The sequence below is a fragment of the Giardia intestinalis genome, chromosome 4 (assembly GCF_000002435.2).
Source record: "Giardia intestinalis strain WB C6 chromosome 4, whole genome shotgun sequence".
Taxonomy (NCBI): domain Eukaryota; phylum Fornicata; order Diplomonadida; family Hexamitidae; genus Giardia; species Giardia duodenalis.
The window spans coordinates 1,125,629-1,147,983 of NC_051859.1; the positions used below are offsets into that span (position 1 = coordinate 1,125,629).

The 22,355-nt window shown below is 47.8% G+C and overlaps 11 protein-coding genes across 11 annotated transcripts; 7 read left to right on the top strand and 4 right to left on the bottom strand.

The window, feature by feature from the left end:
• Positions 1–117: 117 nt before the first annotated feature.
• On the top strand, positions 118–3,864 carry GL50803_0017217 (uncharacterized protein; the record flags this gene model as incomplete). Its single annotated transcript, XM_038045906.1, has 1 exon — positions 118–3,864. The coding sequence occupies one exon, from the start codon at positions 118–120 to the stop codon at positions 3,862–3,864; it is 3,747 nt and encodes a 1,248-aa protein (XP_037901978.1).
• A 3-nt stretch (positions 3,865–3,867) lies between these two features.
• GL50803_0010374 (Ankyrin repeat protein 1) lies at positions 3,868–5,970 on the top strand (the record flags this gene model as incomplete). The annotated part of the gene is made up of 1 exon (XM_001709747.1): positions 3,868–5,970. The coding sequence occupies one exon, from the start codon at positions 3,868–3,870 to the stop codon at positions 5,968–5,970; it is 2,103 nt and encodes a 700-aa protein (XP_001709799.1).
• Positions 5,971–5,992: 22 nt separating this feature from the next.
• On the bottom strand, positions 5,993–7,717 carry GL50803_0015187 (Zinc finger domain; the record flags this gene model as incomplete). Its single annotated transcript, XM_001709748.2, has 1 exon — positions 5,993–7,717. The coding sequence occupies one exon, from the start codon at positions 7,715–7,717 to the stop codon at positions 5,993–5,995; it is 1,725 nt and encodes a 574-aa protein (XP_001709800.2).
• Positions 7,718–7,839: 122 nt separating this feature from the next.
• On the top strand, positions 7,840–8,868 carry GL50803_0015186 (uncharacterized protein; the record flags this gene model as incomplete). Its single annotated transcript, XM_001709749.2, has 1 exon — positions 7,840–8,868. The coding sequence occupies one exon, from the start codon at positions 7,840–7,842 to the stop codon at positions 8,866–8,868; it is 1,029 nt and encodes a 342-aa protein (XP_001709801.2).
• A 183-nt stretch (positions 8,869–9,051) lies between these two features.
• GL50803_0010370 (putative ATP/GTP binding protein) lies at positions 9,052–10,413 on the top strand (the record flags this gene model as incomplete). The annotated part of the gene is made up of 1 exon (XM_001709750.1): positions 9,052–10,413. One exon carries the CDS (start codon positions 9,052–9,054, stop codon positions 10,411–10,413), a length of 1,362 nt encoding a protein of 453 aa, XP_001709802.1.
• Positions 10,414–10,466: 53 nt separating this feature from the next.
• On the top strand, positions 10,467–12,353 carry GL50803_0015184 (Ankyrin repeat protein 1; the record flags this gene model as incomplete). Its single annotated transcript, XM_001709751.1, has 1 exon — positions 10,467–12,353. The coding sequence occupies one exon, from the start codon at positions 10,467–10,469 to the stop codon at positions 12,351–12,353; it is 1,887 nt and encodes a 628-aa protein (XP_001709803.1).
• On the bottom strand, positions 12,307–13,629 carry GL50803_0032908 (uncharacterized protein; the record flags this gene model as incomplete). The annotated part of the gene is made up of 1 exon (XM_001709752.1): positions 12,307–13,629. The coding sequence occupies one exon, from the start codon at positions 13,627–13,629 to the stop codon at positions 12,307–12,309; it is 1,323 nt and encodes a 440-aa protein (XP_001709804.1).
• Positions 13,630–13,711: 82 nt separating this feature from the next.
• GL50803_0010367 (Ribosomal protein S24) lies at positions 13,712–14,110 on the top strand (the record flags this gene model as incomplete). The annotated part of the gene is made up of 1 exon (XM_001709754.1): positions 13,712–14,110. The coding sequence occupies one exon, from the start codon at positions 13,712–13,714 to the stop codon at positions 14,108–14,110; it is 399 nt and encodes a 132-aa protein (XP_001709806.1).
• GL50803_0022027 (uncharacterized protein) lies at positions 14,100–15,326 on the bottom strand (the record flags this gene model as incomplete). The annotated part of the gene is made up of 1 exon (XM_038045967.1): positions 14,100–15,326. The coding sequence occupies one exon, from the start codon at positions 15,324–15,326 to the stop codon at positions 14,100–14,102; it is 1,227 nt and encodes a 408-aa protein (XP_037901979.1).
• A 145-nt stretch (positions 15,327–15,471) lies between these two features.
• Positions 15,472–20,952, top strand: GL50803_005186 (uncharacterized protein; the record flags this gene model as incomplete). Its single annotated transcript, XM_001709755.1, has 1 exon — positions 15,472–20,952. The coding sequence occupies one exon, from the start codon at positions 15,472–15,474 to the stop codon at positions 20,950–20,952; it is 5,481 nt and encodes a 1,826-aa protein (XP_001709807.1).
• Positions 20,953–20,960: 8 nt separating this feature from the next.
• GL50803_0013857 (uncharacterized protein) lies at positions 20,961–22,253 on the bottom strand (the record flags this gene model as incomplete). The annotated part of the gene is made up of 1 exon (XM_038045734.1): positions 20,961–22,253. The coding sequence occupies one exon, from the start codon at positions 22,251–22,253 to the stop codon at positions 20,961–20,963; it is 1,293 nt and encodes a 430-aa protein (XP_037901980.1).
• Positions 22,254–22,355: the final 102 nt, after the last annotated feature.

The window sequence follows — 22,355 nt, forward strand, 5'->3', positions numbered from 1 at the left end:
TCTGGGAGCGTATGGGAGCAAGTACGCAGAAGGAGAACCGGTACTATAGGCACAATCGTCCATTGGCTCTAGATTCTGCTGAAAAAGAACAAATTCCTTTTGTGCAATTGTGAGTTAATGTGCAGTCGGTGGGAGCAGCGTCTCTTCACCAAAGAAGTAGCTGATGCTCTCCTGATAGCTAAAGATGCAGTTGAGTGCCCGGAAGCTGAACTTACACCCATCTCCAAGCATTTCAATCTTGGTGGATTAGACTATGCTATGTGCTTTATCACTAGACATAAAGGCAGTCATCAGCAAGAGGAATTGAATAGGCACTGCTTTGGCTCTACCAGTGCCCGACTAGAGAACTGTCCTAGAATGAACTCGCATGATATCTCCGTCCTCACCCACTTTGGTCTCCCATGCTCGTTTCTTCTCTACGCTTGTACGGACCGTTCTCTTGGGTGTCCACTGAAAACCTCTATTCCCCCAAAAGATACGGCAAAGGCAACAAAGCCCACAGAGTCACTTCTTCAATTGCTTGAACTCCTTGTCTATTCGGCTGCCACACAGGTACACCTGGATCAGATATATCCTTTTCTAATTCAAGTCCCGATTTATCAACAGGGGCACTCTATCGCCATGTTTGCATTGAGGGGTTGGTATCGATCTTGCCATATGTCCGGAATCATTAATGGCATGGGTATATCTTCCAGCTTTGGTGTGGGAGAGATGAAAAGCTATGACTGCCTTCAGAGTTCTCACGAAAGCACCGAAACACATAGCGCTGACTCCCTCCACTCTGTGCACGCTCTTGCTTTCCTTCGAGATACCAAAGATGTTATGCGTGGTCTGCCTAGAAGCTCAACCATAGGGCCTGTTCCTCTGCTGTCGTGTTATTATACAGATATACTTGCTAGTGCCCCTAACTCTTTATCTAGAACCCCCAGTCTCCCGTACAATGGGCACCTAGTTCGACGAATGGATCTCTTGCAGAGGACACTATCTTTTTCTGATCTAAAAGACTTCGTCACCGACGCTCTAGGACGAAGCAAGTCTCAGCGACATATTGCAGCAAAGAATTCTGCCAAGACAGCCCTTGTTTCTCTCTCGAAATCGCTGAAGATGAATACGGACGAAATTCTGTGGCCATTGACAGATATCTTGCCGACTGACGTTAACAAGAACGTCTACCTTACTAACATCTACCAAAACACCTATAAGCAACCTTTTAAATGCTACCTTAACGTGATGCTCTCACGCATCATTCCATTAGACTTTCCATTGACAGCACACGTGCCGCGAATGTACCTGAACAGCATCGCCACAGGCATCCCTAGCAACTTTGGATCCGTGTGGAAGATTTTTGCCAGATGTCCTGCAGAGGCCTTCGTTCGAGGAAAGGCCATTGAATCAGTGGTTCTGCACTGCTATGCAACCGATTTTGATCAAGATTTCCTTACAACATATGCAAACATTCTATGCAGAGTACGCTCCAATCTTGAAAGCGGGGTGTCTGTATCTCTCCTTGGAAAAAAGACCCGCAGAGCTAACATAGACACCTTTAGGAGGAAGCATGTTAATGACCCTGCCACCAATTTCAATAGTACCGACTGCAAAGGATCTCTGTCAAAACAGACTGTGCTCTCCACCAATGGCCATAAGGATCCATACACCGTATATGTGAAAAAGCTAACTGAGTACAGACAGGCTCGTGCTCTGGAGCACAAACGTAATACCATAGTTATAGGCGACTCCACTTTACCGGTTCTTCTTCCTGCTGGGATACCGTTGCACAATTCTCTGCACATTTTATCTCTTGCAATACACTTTGGTCTAGCAGCTATCGAGAGCTTCGGCGCTGCGAGTGCAGATATCGATGATGCACCTGTCTGGGCATTTGCTCCCTTCTTTGCAGAGCTATCTCAGACAGGCGATCTCCAAAAGGCCGTGCCCGGGTGTGCAGCTGTGGCAAATCTGTTGTCTGTAACGGAGAAGTATCTGCAATTTAGCTATGGACATACTGCACCGAGAAGCATGGAGTCTGTATCTGTAGATTGTTCTGTCTATATATCTCATAATACCACTCTGGCAGCTCTGGCTCTGGCAGAAGAACAGTCGGCTACACCGCAAGGAACAACCCAGACAGGGTCGGGCGAAATATTAGCGAGCCACAAAGTCCTAAATACCAGCATAGACTATATTCTTGGATGTCACCAGGGAGCCAACACTACTGGGGATAATCACCACTGTGGACGCCGCCGCACACCCCTCAAAAAGCCTCCATGCTACTCGTCTCCATTGTCCCAGCAATTCTACTCCCTACACAGCGAACTCTATTGTCCTGAAAACTGTCTTCTTTGCAGAGTTGCCGGGGTGGCCTCTGGAATTTCTGAGGCCCAGGGAGTTTTAGTACTAGTCAAGACGCTGATTTCACGGCTCATGGCCATGTTTCACAGTGGAGACTCAATACCCTATGTTGGCTATACATTTGAGATAACTCGGCACGCTACCATATACCAGGTACTGGCAAAGGCAAACCAATGTCTTAGGCTCTATCAGGCATCTACTAGCAACAATAGCAATAGCAGCTCCATGAGCTTTGATGATAGAGGAAAAGCATTAACAAAGTTCGGGTTAAATAAGGTCACAATGAGCCTCCCTTCGCCAACGTTCCATGATCTTAAAAGCGAGCTCTCTAAGGAGCCACGGAATACAATGCTGTATTCCTTAATTTGTAAGAACTTTCTTTACTTTTTGCTGCAAGCAGGCGCTCAGCTATTGGAGAGAACAATTAGCGAGGAAGCATTAGTCAAGGGGGTCTTGGAACACATGCTGGCTCGTGGCGACTATGCTGGATATGCACCAAAGAACCTTGTCAGTGCATATCCATCCATGTTCAAGGAGCCTTCTTACACAGACTATCCTCCAATACTCACCACTGAGGCGTTAGGCATCATTCCAATAGGTAGAACAACAGGAATCCTAACATTTGTTCCGAAGACGAGCGCTGCCTTGACTGAGGATGCCTCGTATCTCTGCCTCATTTACCCTTACCCCAATAGCTTTGTGGAGCAATGTGCACGGACCGTAATCCGAGAGTTCGTGAATCTGGAGAACGGACAAGAAAAAAGGACACTCTTAGAGAGAATGCGGATGTTACGTGAAACAGCACTGGATCTAGACTTTTATGACATTGGCCTGCGTGCCTTAGAAAGCCTGTTTGTCTCTGAAAGCACCGAATACATTCTCTACACGCTTGCATCCATTCGGGCCATCAATTACGTGATAGAGGTGTCTGAGGTTGGCTTCGAGGCTATTAACGGAATCCCTCTCTTCGACGCTTTACTCGATTGCAGCCCTAGCTCTGAACAAGAGGACAGGGACACCAAGTATAGCTGTCTAGCTTTTCCAGAGCTGCCTAGTGACAGATTACTCCTCTTACCATTTAGGGTCCATAAAGGACAGCCTTCTTCAGAAGAGGACGTGTCGTTGATTGCTATGAAGAGGAGCATATCTCTCTTGAAGAAGATGTGTGCTCCATACTATCGTAGGGAATACATTATTGCGTGCTCCTCGCTTCTGAGTGAGATCCTTGGGGTGCAACTGCCCTTGGCATACACTATGTGCCTTCAACCAGTGGCCCTGGATCCCGGAGAGAGAGATCTTGCATTTAAAAGAATAGAGAAGCGGCTACTGCCGTTGTTTTGGGAAGCAACCCTTATAACGAGTTTTATGACGGGCGATGACACTCAACATCATCGCTGCTACATGCAATTTTTAAAGCCAGAGCTAATTCATCATTCGTTTACACCGACCTTTCGGCATTGTGTGGGATTTACCCTGTCTAACTCTGTGTTTAAGAGTAAGAAGCAGGAACTTTAAAAAATGTTTCTAGATTCTACTGCTCCACCTGCTCAGCTAGGCTTATTCCAATCAGCCACATGTAGATCTCCTGGAAGTATGAAGGTATGTCGCAGATATACGATTCCACTGAATGCAGTGCTTGACCGCAATCTTTTATTCAAGCTTTTGGAAAAGCTACGCGATAACAACTCTAGCTTCATTATACATGTAGTAGAATGGACCGAAACTAAAGAAGAGTTGTTGGTCTATACAGATGGCGCTACGGACACGCCTCTAGAGACAATCTATTGTGAGGCGAGGTTTATAGACAGTGCTCTACCAGAACATGTCGTCTGGGAGTTTATGTATAGCATGCTTTCCGCAGTAAAAGAAGCTCAAGCAATAAGAAACTATATTCTAGCAGATTCTGTACAGTTGCGGAGCCAGGTTCCCGTCCTGAGCTTGAAGTCGTTCTACATGAATAACGCAGGTTTTTGCAGGTTGGATGTTTTTGTGTATTGTTTTAACTATCTATTTGATAGGACTGTTCTTTTTCAAAGTCTGTCTAATCAGCCTTTGATACTCAAAAGTGTCGCCGTGGCCGACCTCTGGCCATACGAGGACTGCTCTAATAACTGTATGTCATGCACTGCTGTCTCTCCGCCACTCAGTTTCTACGTGGAGCCCGAACATAAGGACACTTGCCCGACAAGTAAAGCTGACTGGCTTAAGATAGAGACGTACATGATTGGCCGTATCGTGCTTCTACTATGCGATTTGAGCCCAGTCATGTTAGCGACTACAGACGAAGATGACGAATATTACAATGCGAATCACCTCTATTTTCGGGGATATTCCATAGAACTAGCGCTTATTGGCTATCGTATGCTTTACACACAGGGCAGTATTCGCTTCTTGGTGTCTGATCTATTGGAGCACGATTTCATGATTATTCTCCGATATATCCTATGCCCGCCGAGTCAGGATGCTACTCACCACCGGATAGGCAGTCAAAACGCAACCCCACTTATACTAGGGGCAAGAAGCAGGTTTCCTCTACTCATCGATGAGTTGGTGGAGCGATATGCTGGAATGCAGGACGCTCGCGGAAAAACTGCCTTAATGTACGCGGCGGAAAATAACTCCTTAGCTTATATTGAATGCTTGAAAGCTAAGGAGATGCGGATGCAACTGAGGACAATTGGCACCGAGAGCGATGGAGAAACTGCACTGATGATTGCTGTAGCTAACGGAAACTGCAATGCAGCAGCGCTATTAATGGATGAAGCTGGCCTAGCTCGCCGCGATGGGACAACCGCGCTTATGATGGCGTGCGATCAAATAGGACTCCAGGATGATGCAGTGATAGATGAGCTAATAGCCAGAGAGCATGGGATGCGTAGCTGCTCAGGGTACACAGCGCTTATGCACGCAGCCAAAGCTGGAAATGTGCACCTAGTAAGGAAAACTATGCCATATGAGGCGCGAGCTCAAGCAAATGACGGAACTACCGCGCTACTTCTGGCTGCCTCATTAGGATACGCGTCAATATGCTCCTTACTCATCGAGCAGGAAGGAATGTACAGTGATAACGAAGGGTGTACCGCCCTCATAATCGCATCAAAGCAAGGTCTAGAGAGAGCTGTCTTGGCAACCATACAGCTTGCGGGAGAATCCAACCACATGGGCCGCACAGCGCTAATGCATGCGGTAAAGTACAACAGACAGAGAATTGTATCAGTCCTGTCCACATGCGAAAAAGAAATGGGTAGGACAGATAAGTATGGGGCATCAGCACTAAGCATGGCTGCTGAGAGTGGAAATGCACAAGTTCTTGGCATTCTCTTGAAATCTCCGATAGCGGACAAAGAGGTATCTCTAGTGGACAAAAATGGCTGGACCGCCCTCATCCATGCTGCAAGGAACAACCATGTGGATTGCGTGGTTCAGCTTGTCAAGACACAAGCAGGGATGAAGGATTTTAAGGGCTACTCGGCGATTCTGTATGCTATAAAATGGGGATATGTGGAGGTCGTCAAAAGACTATTAGAATCCGAGGGGTATCTATTGAAGGAGCAGCCTGGAAAATCGCACCTCCAATCTATTGACACTTCCCCAGATGTGGCAAACCTACTCACTAGCTGAGCACCTGTAGCCTCATGCATTGTCAGTGTGCTGGTGCATGTGCTTGAATCAAATTTAATATAATTTGAACCATGTCGGAGCTTTGCCCAAACATCGCCGAGTTCAAATAGACCAACGTAGGAACGATATCTGAATATAGCTTTCTGTAGAGAAGAAGGTGCTGCCGTACCTTTTCCCGCTCCCCAGCCGTACACTTTTCCTGTGCAGTGATACATATGCCTTCTAAGTCATCCAGAGCTAAATCCTCAATCTCGCTTGTCAACTCAGAAGGCATGAAGTCAAGCACGTACAAGAACCTACAGTTACAGCTATAGCAAAAGTGGCATTGCAGGCTTATAAAGTGAAAAGATAGGTCTGCAGATACCCTCTGGCAATCATGACACAAGTAGACCCTAATTTTAACAAGCTCAGACTGGTTTAGGCTTAGCTGTGTCTCTGAGTAGCGTCTCAAATTCTCACACCTGATAATCCCATAGCGGTATCTATCTAAGATAATCTTGTGGTCCAGCGGACACGTTATGTTTTCGCTCATTATCATATCATTAAAGCACCTTCTATGCATCTTATGTGCTGAGTTACACGGTAGAACTATTTCCGACATGACATTATCTGCAAACGGGATCATACAAACAGGACACATGTTATCACAATCGCACACGTGTGTGTCATAGTCTTCTCTACTAATGCACGTTCGACAAGTGCTACAGTGTCTTACCATCTCCTGGAGACCTACATGACACGAGTTGCAGTGCTGACAATGGTACGTTGGTTTCATTTCGGGGCCAAGCATGCATAAAGTGTTGCATATGTTACAGAATGTTCTCGAGACCACCACACCACAATATTCGCACCGAAAGCCTATGCGTCCAACCTTGTTGCACGTGAGACAGAACATTTCCTTAACTCTCCTTCTATCCAGGGTATGACCAGGAACCAGATTGTCATGACAAATACGACACGGATAGATTTGTGCACAATCGGGACACACAATAAACGCTCCTGTCCAGTAGTGTGGGCAGCCAGTCACCTTTTCGACATCGTATTGCACCCATACGTATGGATCTTCCGCTTCCTTTCTCCTACGTTCGGAGACAGACAATAAAAATGGACCTGCCAAGAAGATGTATCCTGAGTCAGGGTCATTGTCATTTAGTGGTGCCAAGAACTTTTCATCTAAATCGGTCTGATCAAATGTATCCTGTGTCTGGTGGCTACTTGAGGAAGTCGACGGCGTCATGTTGATCTGGCTGCTTGAGGACACATACATATTCGAAGAACTAGTAAAAGACGACCCTATGTTTGATGAACTTTCCTGTTCTAAAAGGCCGCCTGTGAATGCTGCATCAATTTCACTACCTACATTCATTACCTTAAGTGCAGGATACTGCTTCTGCTTTTGAAAAATAGATAGCATAGTACGCGGATCCGTAGAAAGGACTTCCGGCCGAATGTATGGAATGTGGAAGCCCGCGCTAGTATTTTTCATAAGTAAGCTGTTTTCCTTTGAATGAATCATTGCAAACACTGATTTGGAAGGGCTATAACATCGTAGCGGAAAAATGGATTGTACAGCTTTAAGGCTAGAAAGTTCCTTTTGATAGTTCTCCTCGCCGGAGACGTATGCGGGAAAGTCACGCAAATACTCCCTGTTGCTAGGCTCAAATCCTAAAGACGTATCGCGTAGCTTAAAAAGTCGGCCTTTAACTAGACACGTCTCAATAGATCCATTATAATCAGATGAAAGCATTTTTATTTTGGCGGAATCAGATATTACCATGTGGTATGTCAATCAGCTGTGGATTTTTATTTAGCTCTCGAATCCCGGAACAGGGAATCAAGCAGGGAAGGCCCATTCAAAAATTTAAAACGATGACCTCGACCCTTCTGTCGTCCCACATTCTGAACAAGACGGATCAGAAGGCTGCAGAGGCTGCGCTGGCAGCACTACACCACACTTCGATCCCAGTAAGCCAAACTCAGCAGTTAAGTATTGCGGTCATTGGGGCTCGGTCGACAGGCAAGAGTACTCTTACGGCCTTGCTTGCTGGTCTTCCGTTTTTGCGGTTCTCCCCATCTCAGTGCTCTTCTTTTATTATGACTCATTATATTCCGCCCCGGAGTTGTACCGCACTGCGACTGATCGTCCAGGATGTGCATTATGAAGACAATGCAATACTCCTAACCAACGGATTAGTGTTCACCGTCTCATGCTTGAATGTTGATCTTTCTATCCGGCACCTTGAATCGGTGGTTGACCGCGTTCTCCAGTATCAAGAGGTCCTTATTGCATTTACCAAAGCAGACCAAGCTACAAACGATGAGTTCACTGCAGCCTTGTCTAAGACCACGGACATCGTCGCACGGCTCCGGGCCCGTCGAATTTTGTGCCAGATGGTGATGCTGTCTTTGCCGAGCGATGACACCAAGGCTTATCTAAAGAGCTTCACTAACCATGTGTACATATCCATGCGGCATGCACTGGCGCAGAGAGAGCTGAAAGAGCTGGAGGAGCAATTGGCTGATAGCACGGCCTCCATGCTTTCTGAAAATTCGGTATCTTTGGCAGCAATGATTAATAGGCGCTGCGTTCACAGTTCTCTCAGCAGCGATGTGCTGTCTATCGCCTTCAACATAGAACTTTTCGGCAATAAGAAATATGCGCAGCAGCTGGAGCTATACAAAAGCATAGTGGCTCAGCAGGAACCATCATCGATAAAGTTACCTAGTGCTAATATAACGAAGGGAGATGTAACTATCACTGTCATGCCTGCAATTCCTGAGGACCAGTCACAGACTCACAGCAGATCAGCTCCCGAGTCCTGCGAGGAAGACGGGATCAAGGTTCCTGAAAGTAATGTTTCTACATTAAGCAGTGTGGCAATGGACGAGTCGTTCTAGATACGGGTACTGGTTGAGTTATCAAAAAATAGTTGCTATCTGGTTAGCTAACTACGGGCTATTGAGTGACCATTCACCCATTAATATCCTAATTCGAAAGTGCTAATACTAGGGCAGATTTGCAAAGATACAGTTTGGGCGGTTATTCAAATTAAAAATAAGAGCCGGGGAAACTAAAAAAATATGGAGGAGAAGAGCCGCTCCCATTCTTCTAAGGCCGGTGGAGAGAGGCCCTTCATCTCAGATGACTCGCTCACATATGTACGTGCGGACTATTTCGGGGTAGACATGTCCTATCATGAGAAGCTTGCCCACAGATGTTGGCGCGATATATTTTTCTGCGGGACGGAGCTTGATCACTATGAGAGGCTCTTCGCAAAGCCATGGCTCTTTCCGCATCTGGGAGAAGACCTAGACACCGACGGCGCTCTCTATACTGATATTCTAGCGGGAAGGCATGTCTATCTTTTTGGGATTTCCGAACCAAAACTTGTTGGCAAAGAGTTCCTCCCGGTTCCAATCATTTGTGCGGTTAGTATTAGTATTCCTTTGCCGGAGCAGATAGGAATCAAGTCTGTTCAGATGAATAGTATAGACGTCCTGTCATTCGAGCAAATGGATCTTTTCTTCAGAGAGGAATCTTTTGGAGTCGCAAAGGTTGATGGGAAGCCAAAGAAAAAACTCATTGTTAAAACACTGGCATTGAACAAGCGTCTCAGCACTGTCGAGTTCATGTCTGAGCTCCAGTTAAATAGGTATAAGTATGCCAACTTGTATATTTTCCGCCCCGATGTGGAGGAGAAAGAGATGAAGGAGATGGTGGAGCCGACCAATGTAATTGTTGATGTGACACTGCATAAGACCACAGTAACGGATCTCTACGAGGAGAAGGACGACGCAACTGAAGCCGCCAAGCACATAGTCAATAAACACTTCAAGGATCTACCTCATACGAAGGCAGATATCCTCGAAATTGCAAAGAAACTTAAGGAATCTATGAATGAGGAAAAAGGGCGTTACAAGGCTCGGATGGCAAACATCAAACGACAAATCAGCGAGTGCTCTACTGAATATCTAGATGCTCTCAAGGGCATGCGCATTATCAAGTACTATCCTTATCTAGACACGGAGCGGGCAGAAATCCGAACCAATAAGCTTGTGAACCGTTTCTATGGAGATGCCACAGAAGTGAAAGGAGGCACGTCTCCCTATGAGACCCGCGAAGAGTTCGAGCAGAGAATGCAGGCCCTCGAGGCAAAGAAGGCGGAGAAACTCCGCCGTAGCAATCTTGCAGAAGAAAAGAGGCTCCAGCGCATATTGGAGATGAAAAAGAAGCGCGAAAGCAATCCGCCGACGAAGAAGCTTACTAGAGCCGATCGAATCCGACTCCTTGAGGCAGAGTTGGAGAACACTCCAGAAGCTATCGCGCGAAGGAAGAGGGAAGAAAGAAAAGCTGCTGCAAAGGAGAAAGCCGCGAAGGCTAGGATGAAGGCTAAAGCTAAGGTCAAGCCAGTTTTGAAGACCATGAAGAGGATGAGGAAGTAAGACCCAGAACTCGCAGTAAATTCTTGTTTTCTTCGCCGCTCTTACTTTTTCCTATGGATGAGTGGTTCCTCGCGGCCCGGAAAAACGACGCAGAGCTGTTACTGTCTCGGCTAGATGAATGTTCTGGAATATTCAACAATAAGGGAGCCACTGCTCTCATGGTGGCGGCAGCTCAAGGAAATCTCGAGGTCGTTGCACTTCTCATTGAAACAGAGGGTACCATAACGCGTCCAACCGGCTGGACAGCATTGATGGAGGCTGCGTACCATGGGCAAGCACGAGTTGTGCAGATGCTTGCCCTCGATTTAGCTGGAAGACAGCTTATTGAGGAAGATGGAATATTCAGCAGAGGGTCGACCGCTCTGATTGTAGCAGCAACCCTTGGGCACTGTGAGTGCGTATCAGCTCTTTTAGAATATGAGAAAGAGATCAGCCGTTGGACCGATGAGTTCATTCAACTCTTCAAAGGCCAAGAGGCTTGCTTGGCTACTGTGCACGACAGCGCCGGTCACACACCCCTGATGTATTATGCAATGCATTCCCACAAAGGCTTGTTTGCCTTTGACTTACATCGGAGGACAGAAGCAAAGCTCTCTGCAGGACGTCTGGACTTCGCAGGGTATTCGGCTCTGATGCACGCAGTACGCACCGACAATATTGACTTTCTTGCCTATGTCTTGAGTGAGTGCCCACTGGAGCTACGAATAATTTCTCCTCGCTCGAGAATGTATTCTGCACTTATGATGGCCGCAGAATTAGGAAATCTCGAGGCATCCGAGCTTCTTGCCTCAGAAGAAGCTGGGCTTGCAAACCCTTATGGACTGTGTGCGCTCGATATTGCTATTATCCACGGCCATTACGACATCGTTCTCTTGCTTGCTCCGACAGAGGCACACATAGCAATTCATAGAGGATGTACCTGCATTCATACACTAGAGCCAGGAATGACTCCCACAGACATAGCAGCTAAATATGGAAGCCCAGAGATGTTATCGATCCTCTCACAAAGAACTAAGCCGCCGCTAACTCTTTCAACTTTAATGACAGGTAGTGGAGGCACACACCCTGACTCCCTAGCTCTTCTCAGATCAGCAGTTCCTTTATCCTCTCGACATCACCACGATGTTGAATCTGATCAATTGTCTTTGAGATCCTTTGCAACCAGTTCCGAAGAGCTTCCACCAGACACCAGCAATGACTATGGAAGCATCGAGGAGCTTAGAGAGAAGCTGTCCAACTTGCGTGAGGCAAACACTGAGCTTCGACAGAGGTTGAAGCAGATTGATGATGAGCACAATAGAGCAAAAGGTGACTTGCAAGAGCTAGCCTTTAGTCTTAGGAAACAAGAGAAAGAGCATTTGCAACGAGAAGAAGCCCTCAAGGAAGCTTTGCAAGCGGCGAAGGACAACTTAGAGCGCTCTGTAGGCTACTCTCAAGAGGTCTTCCAAGAAAACGATAGTCTTAGACAGAAGCTTGCGCATGCAAGAGATGTTCTGATGGCACTTCGCACAGAAAGGCAGCAGACTAATATCCACGACACAGCGCTCTTAGCTGAGCATTCGCTTCTCTTAAAAGAGCTGCGCAAACTTGAGTGGACTGCACTTGGACTTCACTCAAAGGAGTCAACAATGCGTGCTCTCATAACACGGTTTACTAACTTCTACAATGAGCTCACCAGGGTTGTCAAGTCATCTTCACGACAGTCTGGAGACGATCCACAGAGGCATTCACAGATAGTGTCAGGGGATCAGACAGACTACGAGGCCAACCTTTCTCAAATAGTTGCCGATTTCGTCAACGAGTCTCTTGACGAGGTTGTATTTCCGCCAACAAGAGACAGCTCGCTATGCTTGGAGCAGAGCTCTGAGTGTAGCATGCGCAACATTGAGGACACTAACGAGCGCTCGGAACATTGTCTACAATCAGAAACACACAGCTAAGGGCACCATAGGTTGCCAAGCCTAGTGGTGTAAGTCCGATAGGGTCCTCTGAGGCTAGGCCAGATAGTTTCCAATAGGACGGGGCAATAACTCGATCGTCATGGAGCTGAAGCACTCCTCGCAGAAGAAGAGCGTACATATCTGCAGTAGCCAGAAGCCCCAAATCTTTCGTTTCAAAATTGTACGCCTTATTTCCGACTGGGACGATATGAATACATGCTGAAAAGACAGTCTTTTCTCCGTGCTTTAGAACTATGGTATATGAATCGAACATGCTGACCCCACTAAGAAGCTTGTCATCGTTGTGCAGTGCCTCAAATTCGTGAATATTCATATTCAATGCCTTGTATTTCAGCTCTCCCACATATCCATCGTGCTCAAACACATAGTGCCTGGGAAGACAGACTGTCAAGTGGCTGCTCTGCAAAACTAAATCGTACACCTCCTTACCCCTCTCTGTGTCTGATGCCCACGGCGATAAATCATCTGCAATACTCTGAGATTTGGTGCTTAGAAACTCTACCAGCATATAGTCACCAGGACCCAGCCACACAAATGTGTCCGGGCTCAGCAAAATGGGACTTCCGGGGCTAGCTCCCAATATATTCAGAAAGGGAACAATGAAGAGAGCTTCACTCTGGAGCTGCAGAGCAGCTTGCTCAAAAGTGAATAGGGGCCTCTTTAAGGATGACAGCTCTGCCAGAAGCTTGGTCACAAGAGGCATGGGTGTGTTGCTCTCTTCTGACAACTTGGCTAAGGACTCAGAAAGCTTTTTGATAGTTGCAAACATCAGGGTGTAAAGCTTTTCTAGCATGCGCGATGCGTTTCCAGCTGTGTATTCCCCTTCTGTATAATAGCACGTTGCCTGTACAAGTTCATCATACGACTCTTGTCCAATGAGCTGGACAAGGGCCTTTTGGATGGGGTCGTTGTGAAAACTTAGAAGGACCTGAAGCCCTTCTGGCCGCGCAAGCCCGACATATGCAAGCGAGTTAGTTGACAGAGGCATAATGAGCGACGGGTATGGCACACCAGTGTGGCGATACAAGGTAGGGTAGGTGAAGCGATCCAGAGACAGTATCTTCATTGCTGAGTGATAAGGATGCGACGATTCTTCATCCAAAAGGCGAACAGTGAGGCTTTCAAGACGATCACTCTCTCCATCGTTAGACCCGCCAAGCTGAGATGGGTCCGGATGAAATGTTACAACTGCAGACGCATCCGGACAACGCCCGAGCGGGCTTCTCTTCACGCTCACATCCAGGGGCTCACGCATCCAGGTCAATCTGTCCGCAGAGTCCCAAAAAATATTTTATATTTTAAATCTGAATTTCGTTGTCATTAAAGCGGGGCTAGCGATGCCCGAGATCACAGTTAAGGTGAGGAAGGTCCTCAATAACCCGCTCCTTCAGCGCCAGCAGTGTGTCGTGGATGTACTTCACCCGGGGTGCACCTACGAGTCCAAAGAGGCCATCAAGGCCAAAGTTGCTCAACAACTCAAGGTCGCTGACCAGAAGAATATTGTCCTCTACGGATTTAAGACCTCCTTTGGTGGTGGGCACACGGTGGGGTTCTGCAACGCCTATCAGAACATGGACGCCCTCATGAAGTACGAGCCAGGGTTTCGCAAGATACGTTGCGGGCTCATCGAGGCGCCCAAGCCTGTCTCTCGCAAGCAGCTTAAGAATCTCAAGAACAGACGCTTGAAGAAGCGCGGTACAGAAAAGGCCACCGTGACCCTTGGTGCTAAGAAGTAAATGCTCGAGCCTCTCCTAGGATTGCTGCAGTGAATAGGCCTAACGGGGCACCTTCGGGAGAGCGGGCAGAGGGCAGGATTTGGGGCATGCTTGCAATGGTAGGGAACGGGCGAGAGTGTATCAGGAAGGAGTACTGACCCATGATGCTTGTGTAAAGCTGCTCTCCTTGGGCTTGAAAAGGGCTCGTTTGAAGATTACTGATGACGTCAGAAGGCGCAAACAGACGCACTCTGTAGGCGCTCTCATCCTCATCATCTCCTCTAATCACAATGGCCGGGTAGAGGGGTCCTGAATCGTCCAGCAGAAACGGACGTAGAGGTGGCGGAACACTGGTGAATGGGATTGATGAGAAGTATGACACATAGCGGTCTCTGACAGCGCTGAGTAGTGACGCCGGGCATGACTGTGCATAAACACAGATATCTTTGCAAAGCACCGAAAGAGCCTCCAAGTCTCCTCTATGGCTGGGCGCTGACCCTCCGCACCGGGACTGCATACTGTGTAAGAGGTTCATTAGAGGGTTAAGAGATAGCACAGTTGAGATCATATCAATATTAAGTAACGCCATATGATAGAAGAGCCTTGCAACGGTGCCTCTAATAGCCTCAATCACCTCACATGATTTGGTGAGCATCTGTTGCAGTCCCCGTACATAGGTAGTGTTGTAAATAGTTGTCAATTGTTCCGATAGCTGAGGTGAACTCTGCTTGCAGACTCCCCGCAGAAATGTAGATTTGGAAAATAGAACTCCATAGAAATAAATTATCACTATTCTGTTTTCAGGGGGAATGTCACAAATTTTAAATAAATCCCTTTTCTTATTTATTATTTTATCAGAGATTGCCTGTGTGGCAGCCAAAATTAAAATATCGAAAACATTATCAGGGTCAAGAAATCTGAAGCGGTTCGCTGGCTGTTTTAGATTGCAGGCCAAACCATCACGAACGGAAGCGTTAATCCACGTGGCATAATCCCGAGTAAATTGCACCCTCTGCAGCAACGGAGCAAGAATGAGGTCAACCAGGGCCCTTCCTGCGTTGGGACAGGGAAGCTGGAAAAAGAGCGAGGCACAAGTGATTGTCGTCTCATAAACATCTGACGGGTCATCGAGGCGGGAGATCATTTCGGTGAACGCTGATATGAGGGAAAGAAGCTTACGCTCTGCCTGAGCTCCATCCTCAAAGAAGCTGAGAGAACTCTGCAATATTTGGTGCATGCCTGCAGGTCGAGAACTTTCTTTTTCTAAAAGACAACAGATTCTAACGTGAGATTCTAAGGTAAACTAGTCATAATACGGCCCTACTCTCTTTGGGCGTGGGGTTCTATCTCAGTCCCGTCACTAAAAACTAAAATTTGTCCTGATGACGAGCCAGTATGCAATGCGAGATCTATCTCCAGAGGATTACCCCGCCTGTAGCGAGCTCCTTTCAGACCCCATTTATGGACGACTCTTCGTCACGACAGATTTGCAGCAGCTGCATACCATTTGCTCTTATGCCGCAGTGGCCGAGTCCGTGGCTGATAACGAGATATGTGCCATACTCATGGTAGCTCCGTTACCTCAGTTTTACCAGGATTTGAACCCAGAGCAGCAGCCGGCCTCTGCCCCCGGTACAAAGGTCCCCTCCTATTGGGTTGATTACATAGATCTGGTCTATGGTTGCGAAACCAGCGAGTTTGTTACTTCGTGGGTCCGAATGGCATACTGTTCTCCAGAACACAACATAGCTATGTCTGTCCTCGTTCAGGGGTACTTCAACTATGACCCTTATCATGAAAATCTACTCCTTTTGTCCCACCCCTTTACCAGTCCTCCACCTTACTTACGCAAGATATTCCCAGAATTAGCAGCTGAGACCCCAGTGTCCCCCAGCATGTGCCACATCATGTGTTGTCTGCGCTCAGATGTTCTTCCTCCCCTCTCCGTCCGAAATGCAGACATGCGGGACCATGATGACTTGGTTTCGATCTTCGAATTACAAAATACATCTGTTAGAGCTCGCTTTGGGGAATTCTTTATCGCAGGGCTGATAACGTCGGCCAGCGCTGAACCGAGCCAAAAGATGTCTTTAGTTGCACTCGACTATGAGTCATATGCTCTTGAGTACAGAGCAAACGAGGCTAACGCAATACGTAAGCCCGTTTCTTTTCTTTACGTAGAGCGGTGCAATCCGCAATCCAGTGAGGACGCCAAGACAATCGAGAATCTCAAGAAAAGCCATTGTCTAGAAAGATATTCACTCCACAAGATTCCGCACGAAGATCTCGGCTTTATACGCGCCACTGCTACCCTTCCTATAGCTGAGAGCCGCTGCGGGGAACTCATCAGCGCTGTCTTTGAGCAATGGCCCACTCTCGAAGCCATCCTTCTCACCCTACCCTCTGCAGCTACATGCACAGACATGCAAATGCTCAGGCTGTTCACTTTGATTGACCCTCGCTCCCCTCTTTCACCCCGAGAGTCACTCTTTGTGTGCCACAAGGATGCCTGGCTGGGTACAGTCACTATTAGACGTGTTAGGGATTTGCCCCTTCTGGAGGAGGCCTGCAGATACTTAGAGGCATCTCTTAAGCAAGAACGCCCGATCATTAACACTTCATCAACGCTTCACAAGGAGTTGGAGTCCTTGACCCCTCAATCGTCGTTTGGTACAATTATAGCATGCAATGCTGTTGGAGATAGGCAAGTTCCCATTGCAGTCTGCATCTTGGACATGAACATAGCAACTGACGATCTACCAGGGGCCATGAGCGACTATCTCCAGGCCTATCACCTTACCTTGAGGGGTAAGGCATCTGACTGTGAGGTTCCGTGGGAACTCAACCATACAGATTCTGTCTGGATGCCGTCTCTCTGCTTGGGAAGCGCGCCCTGGTGCACAATGCATTATGATGAGGATCTGTCTAAGCATGCCTATCTGAGGGCATTCATCATTGACCCCTTGTTTGTACAACACAAGGATACTATCCTTAATTCATGCATGCGTGTTGCCGGTGTGGACGGCTTTTTGCTTTCAATAGGGTCCACACTGCAAAAATCTATAAAGAAAGTTTATGATAATGAAACAGGTATGTTTCAACAGATAGACTGTGACACCAATACAATTTTAACTTCATTTGAAAAGGACCTGTTTAGAGCATCTAGATACATACCTGCTGTAACTCTTCTTCCCAGCGAACGAGATGAGCACGTTATAAAACCTGCAGCCCGCAAACACTTCGACGGTTCTATCCCAACTGGCCATCCAGAGAAGTCTGCTGAGAGGTTGCAGGACGAGGCTCGATTCAACAGCGTTATGCAGGAAGATCTAACCAGTGAGATCAAGACGTCAGCCCTCCGGGTATTAAATCCGTGTTTTAGTCTCTTTGCCCTGTGCCCTAGCGATCTCATCCATCACTTTACACCACCGCTCACCATCGCCAACACTACTGAGCCCCCATCCATCATTATCAAACCACCCGTTACCTTCACTGATAGACTTGTCCTTATAGGAGGAGGACTCGGGCTCATCTCCACGCTCACCACCATGCACGATTGTGCCGACCTGGCCCGCTTCAAGAACATCGTTGTTGTGTCCCCACCCCCAGGCATTGTGACGCCCTATATAATTGACTACGAAAAATCAGAGTACGATCTCTGCTTTGATCACGGGGAGTCACTGCCTTCTGTCCGGGATCGAGCAATTCACCTGTTGTATGACATCTATATAGGTGAGATATTAGAGCTTTCTCTGAATAACGGGCTGCTGAAGCTCGCAAGTGGCGCTGAATTTGGGTTTGATATCATTATGTTGTGCCCAGAGGGCAGCGACGCAGAATCATTCAGATTGGTTCCTAGCTTCAATCTTAATTCGGCTGCGTCCTTTGCATATGGCATCGTTGACCCGTCCGGAGCAAGTAATGCAGGTCAACTCTCACAGCTTCAAGGTAACGCTCTCAATACCCGTGGATTTAAGGATCAAGAAATTATACCAGTTCTGTCACAAGCCAGATCATATAGTAGTCTGCTTTCGTGCATGATCAATGAGCGTGTCCTGGAAAGCTCTTCCTCCAAGGAGGCGACGTACTACGAGCAGCTGCTTGCGCCAAGGCTGAATGCACGTTTGTTTATGCGTTATCTTACTCAAGACGAGCCCCTTTCCAAGCGACAGCTGTCTGCTCTCTATAACAGCACGTTGACGGCTAATCTAAACACTTGCATCAATCTTTTATATAGTCCTTACATCTTGAAGCAGCTTAATGCAAAGAGTAGCAGCGCGACGACCAATAAGGAAGATGAAAACATAGTTACTAGTAGCGCCGCAACCACTGCTACGAAAGGGACAGCGCAGCAGCCGTCTGGGGAGGAGGAGCAGAAGCCAACGTCTCAGCTTGGGCCCTATAGGCTTCTTTCGCCGTATGCAAAGTCCAGCCAAATAATTCAGGCTTCGTCCCCGAGCGCCATGCTAGAGCTCCCTCTTCTATGTAAAAGGCTTGCAGACATCACTAACGAAGCTAGAAATCAACTCTTCCCGTCTCTGACCCAGGAGAAGCCTGGAAAGGGGGTAAAAGGCCAGACTGCTGCGCCTACAACTACTGCATCAGTTGTCGATGCCGCTAGGGTGTCAGTTGCCGTTGTTGGAGATACGTTTGAATCATTCAGCATCATACGCTGTCTGCTCGACTCGGGAGTTGCTCCGTCTTCTATCTTCTTGCTCATACCTCTAGATCCCACCGTGACTGTCGATCAAACAGAAACCCGCAACGATGCAATGCTAGATAATCTCGTCGCACCTCCTGGGTACGGACAATATGCCATTCGCAGCAACAGCATCATGCCCATGGATCCTACTAAGCGGGTTACAATGCGCCAATCTGAGATGGCAGCCAGGGGCGTATCCGACAACTCTACATCTCAGTATGCTGAAAAGCGCTCCGAAGCATTCCCCCGTGACTTGCATGCATACATTCTCGAAGAAATGAACAAGTTGGGGATTAATATATTAAAGAACATACGAATACTGGACGTCCTCTGTTCCTTAAACGGATTATCAACGAAAGTGTTCGGTAAGATGCCAGGGTATGGTAACGAAGAGGACGAGTCAGACGAGGAGGACGAATATTCCGATGAATCTGACGAAGACGAAGCACGCGACTACGATGCTGACGATTCAGCTCTTTCTGATAGTGAATCTGAAGAGGGCAGCGACAATGATGCAGATTCCCTTGATGAGAACAAGCTTGTAGCAATGGTGAAGGAAATCCGTGAGACCTTAGAGGAGCTCGACGCTGCGGACATATCTCTAAACTCTAGGATACCCAACTTTGCAGAAGAGCTGGAGGAGCTTGATGACGTCTGTGATGCTCTGTTGCTAGGAGACATAAATGGTGTCCTTGTCCGATATCTTGCAGAAGGCGACCCAGAATTTGACCCCAGTGTTATGGATACTAATGAACAGCGTTTTGAGATCTTTCGCATTTTGAAGAAGCGCCTACACAAGTTGCAGCACGACGCAAAGAAGACGCTTTCAAAGAAGAAACGGTACCGGAAAAAGCTTTTCCTTGGTGCTAGCTTGTGCGGCCTCAGACTAGGTCTCCAAACAAACACAGCGTTTAACCCCGACGGCGAGATGAGTAGTGCATATGGCGATGACCTTCCTGGCTCCATTTTCCTGAATGCAGGCGCCATGACACGCATCATCACAGGGCCAACAGGAAGCATTGCACGCATGCAAATAAGCAACTCAGAGCCAAGCCCCCAAATGGGTTCGTTGGACATTCATGTCTGCGCAGTGTTTCTCACGGAGAGCTTCGGGGTCCCATTCCATTACGCCAGTGCTCTAATGAGGTCCGATTTGGTGTTCGATAAGGCCCTGATAGTCAATTCTAACGCACAAGCCTCTGATCCCAGGGTATACGCCGCTTGTAACCTAGGCAAGATAAGTCGCGCAACTTTACTACGGAGAATGCAGCAAAATAACAGCGCAACCAACTGCCTCTCCACCATGAAGATACCAATGGCCCCGCATGCACTGACAGCTGATCCCATCAAGCCAGTCGTAGATTGGAACCTCTTTTCTGCATCTGAATCGGCCCGGTATGCTGTCTATCGGTTACTCAGTAAGCGGCTCCTGGACTTCGAAGTGCTAGACGACGACGGCCTTGTGCCAGAGTTCACTAACCCCCTTATTCTCAATTGCCGGGTAATCAGCGGCCATGTTTTCCGTGTCTCAAGGCCCCTAAGGGACGTTAGAGACCCCAGTCTTACTGTTGAAAAGTACTTCCGGGTCGTGGAAACAGGAAAGCTCTGTAAGCTTGAGAAGGGTGAGCGCTGGTGCCACCTCGAGGTCGATCCATTTGGCGTCGTCGATAGCATCACTATTTTCTCGGAGCAGGAGCTGCATCCAGACATTAAAGACACGCTATATAGAATAGTGGGCCTTCCTAGTGCTTTGCTTAACAACTTAGAGGGCCGATGGGCGCGCGGTGAAGTGGTGGATCTTATCGACTTCTTTTCGCGACCGCAGGTGCAGGTCCTTTTGAGTGACGCCATAAGGGCAACGATAGGGGAAATCGTGTCCGACATCCTGACATCTCAGAATTTCCAGGATGTCATGGACAAGGTATGGTTGGGAGAGTACGTCGGAGATGATGCAAGGTCCGTTGGGGACATCTCTGCAGAGGCCCTACAGCCCAGCTTTGGAAAGGAGCTTCTGAAGGGATCTGCAAATGGGTCCAGAGCCATCGAGATCCTGATGATGATCAGCAAACAGTTGATGGAAGAGGCAAAGGGTAGATTCCCAGAGCTGGGAGAAGGCGCGGGGGAGCGAGGAAAGGTAGTCTTCACCCCCTTAGCACAGTAGGATCCCTTTCATGTCTTTCTTAAAGGCGTCTTCTGCGTCTCACGCAGGTTAACGTAAAGACGCAGCTCCTGCGGAGCATCCTGCGCCCGAGCAGTTTCTAGTAAATCTCTACACTCAGATACAGGCTTGCCATTGATGTGCTTCGTCAGGGAAGTCTGGATTGTCGCATTGTACCTGACAGATGTGTTACGCTTGCAGAGCAGTACTTCCATTTTATAGATGCAGACAGAAAGCCGTAGCAAAATAGGGTGAAACATCCCACTTTCTGTGTTGCAGCTTGTGCTCATATATGTAACAAACAGCAGCGGCTCAAGGGGAAGTTGGGGAGATGTCAGGTTTGCTTTTCTAAGGGTCTCTACACGTTTCAAAAAGGGTCCCTCTTCATACAAGCTAGCCAGGCCGCGTAACTCTGCTACAATATCGACCAGGATATTATGCATGTTATCTGACTGTGCATGTTGACTCGCAATTGCAAAGATATCAGACAAAAATTCCAGCTGCACAATGGAAATAGTAGGGGAAAAGAGATAGGGGAAGAGCACAGTGAGCACGCAAGTGGCATGGTTCTCTGCAGATGTACCGTGCGTAGAGGACTGTTGCGATAGATCTAATTTGTTCAGAACGGAAGTATAGGCAGCCTTCAGACAACGATCATACATTCCATAGCAAAGAGACAACCTATCAATATGCACAAAGATAGATGATAGCTTGCAAACAGTCGAGAGGTATGGAGCCAGACTGACTTGGTGAATGAATGACCCCGCAGAGAGCATAGATGCTAGCTCCAGATCGAATGCAGATGCAGGCGCAAGAATCACCTGCTCAACTTTGCGTGATTTTTCTACAATCTGAACGCCAAGGGAAAATATTGCCTTGTCAGAGGAGCCCAGATAAAGAGATAGAAGACATAAACACTCGTCCGAGTTCAGCTTACTGGCAAGCAGTGATAATATGTTAGCAATCTTCAAGATGATATCAGAGGACATATCATTGATGAGCTGGGAGCGCACAAGCCGCGCTAGAACGCTGCAGAACGATTGGACGAGTCGATGGTGCCCTTCGGAAAACAGACACTCTGCTACCGAAAGTAGTGGGGTGATATCGGGGAGGGTAGACGGTGGAGACGTGCTTTGTAGACAAGTATCAATAAGCTCTGCGGCGTACACGAGAGCGAGAACGCGGTCCTCTCCCCGTAGTTGCAGAGAGGTCAGTAAATCCAGCATTTCCACGGGCGTGCTTTCTGGGGTGAGCTCCCTGGGTACGCGGCTCGAGAGAAACGCTGCTGCAGGGCTTTGACTCATCAATGCTGAAGATGAGAACAAGGTCTCCTACACTCTAGCGAACCGTCCTCAACAACACAGGGCCGAACAGAAGGTGTGTGCCTTGTCCAGCTCCCGCTATCA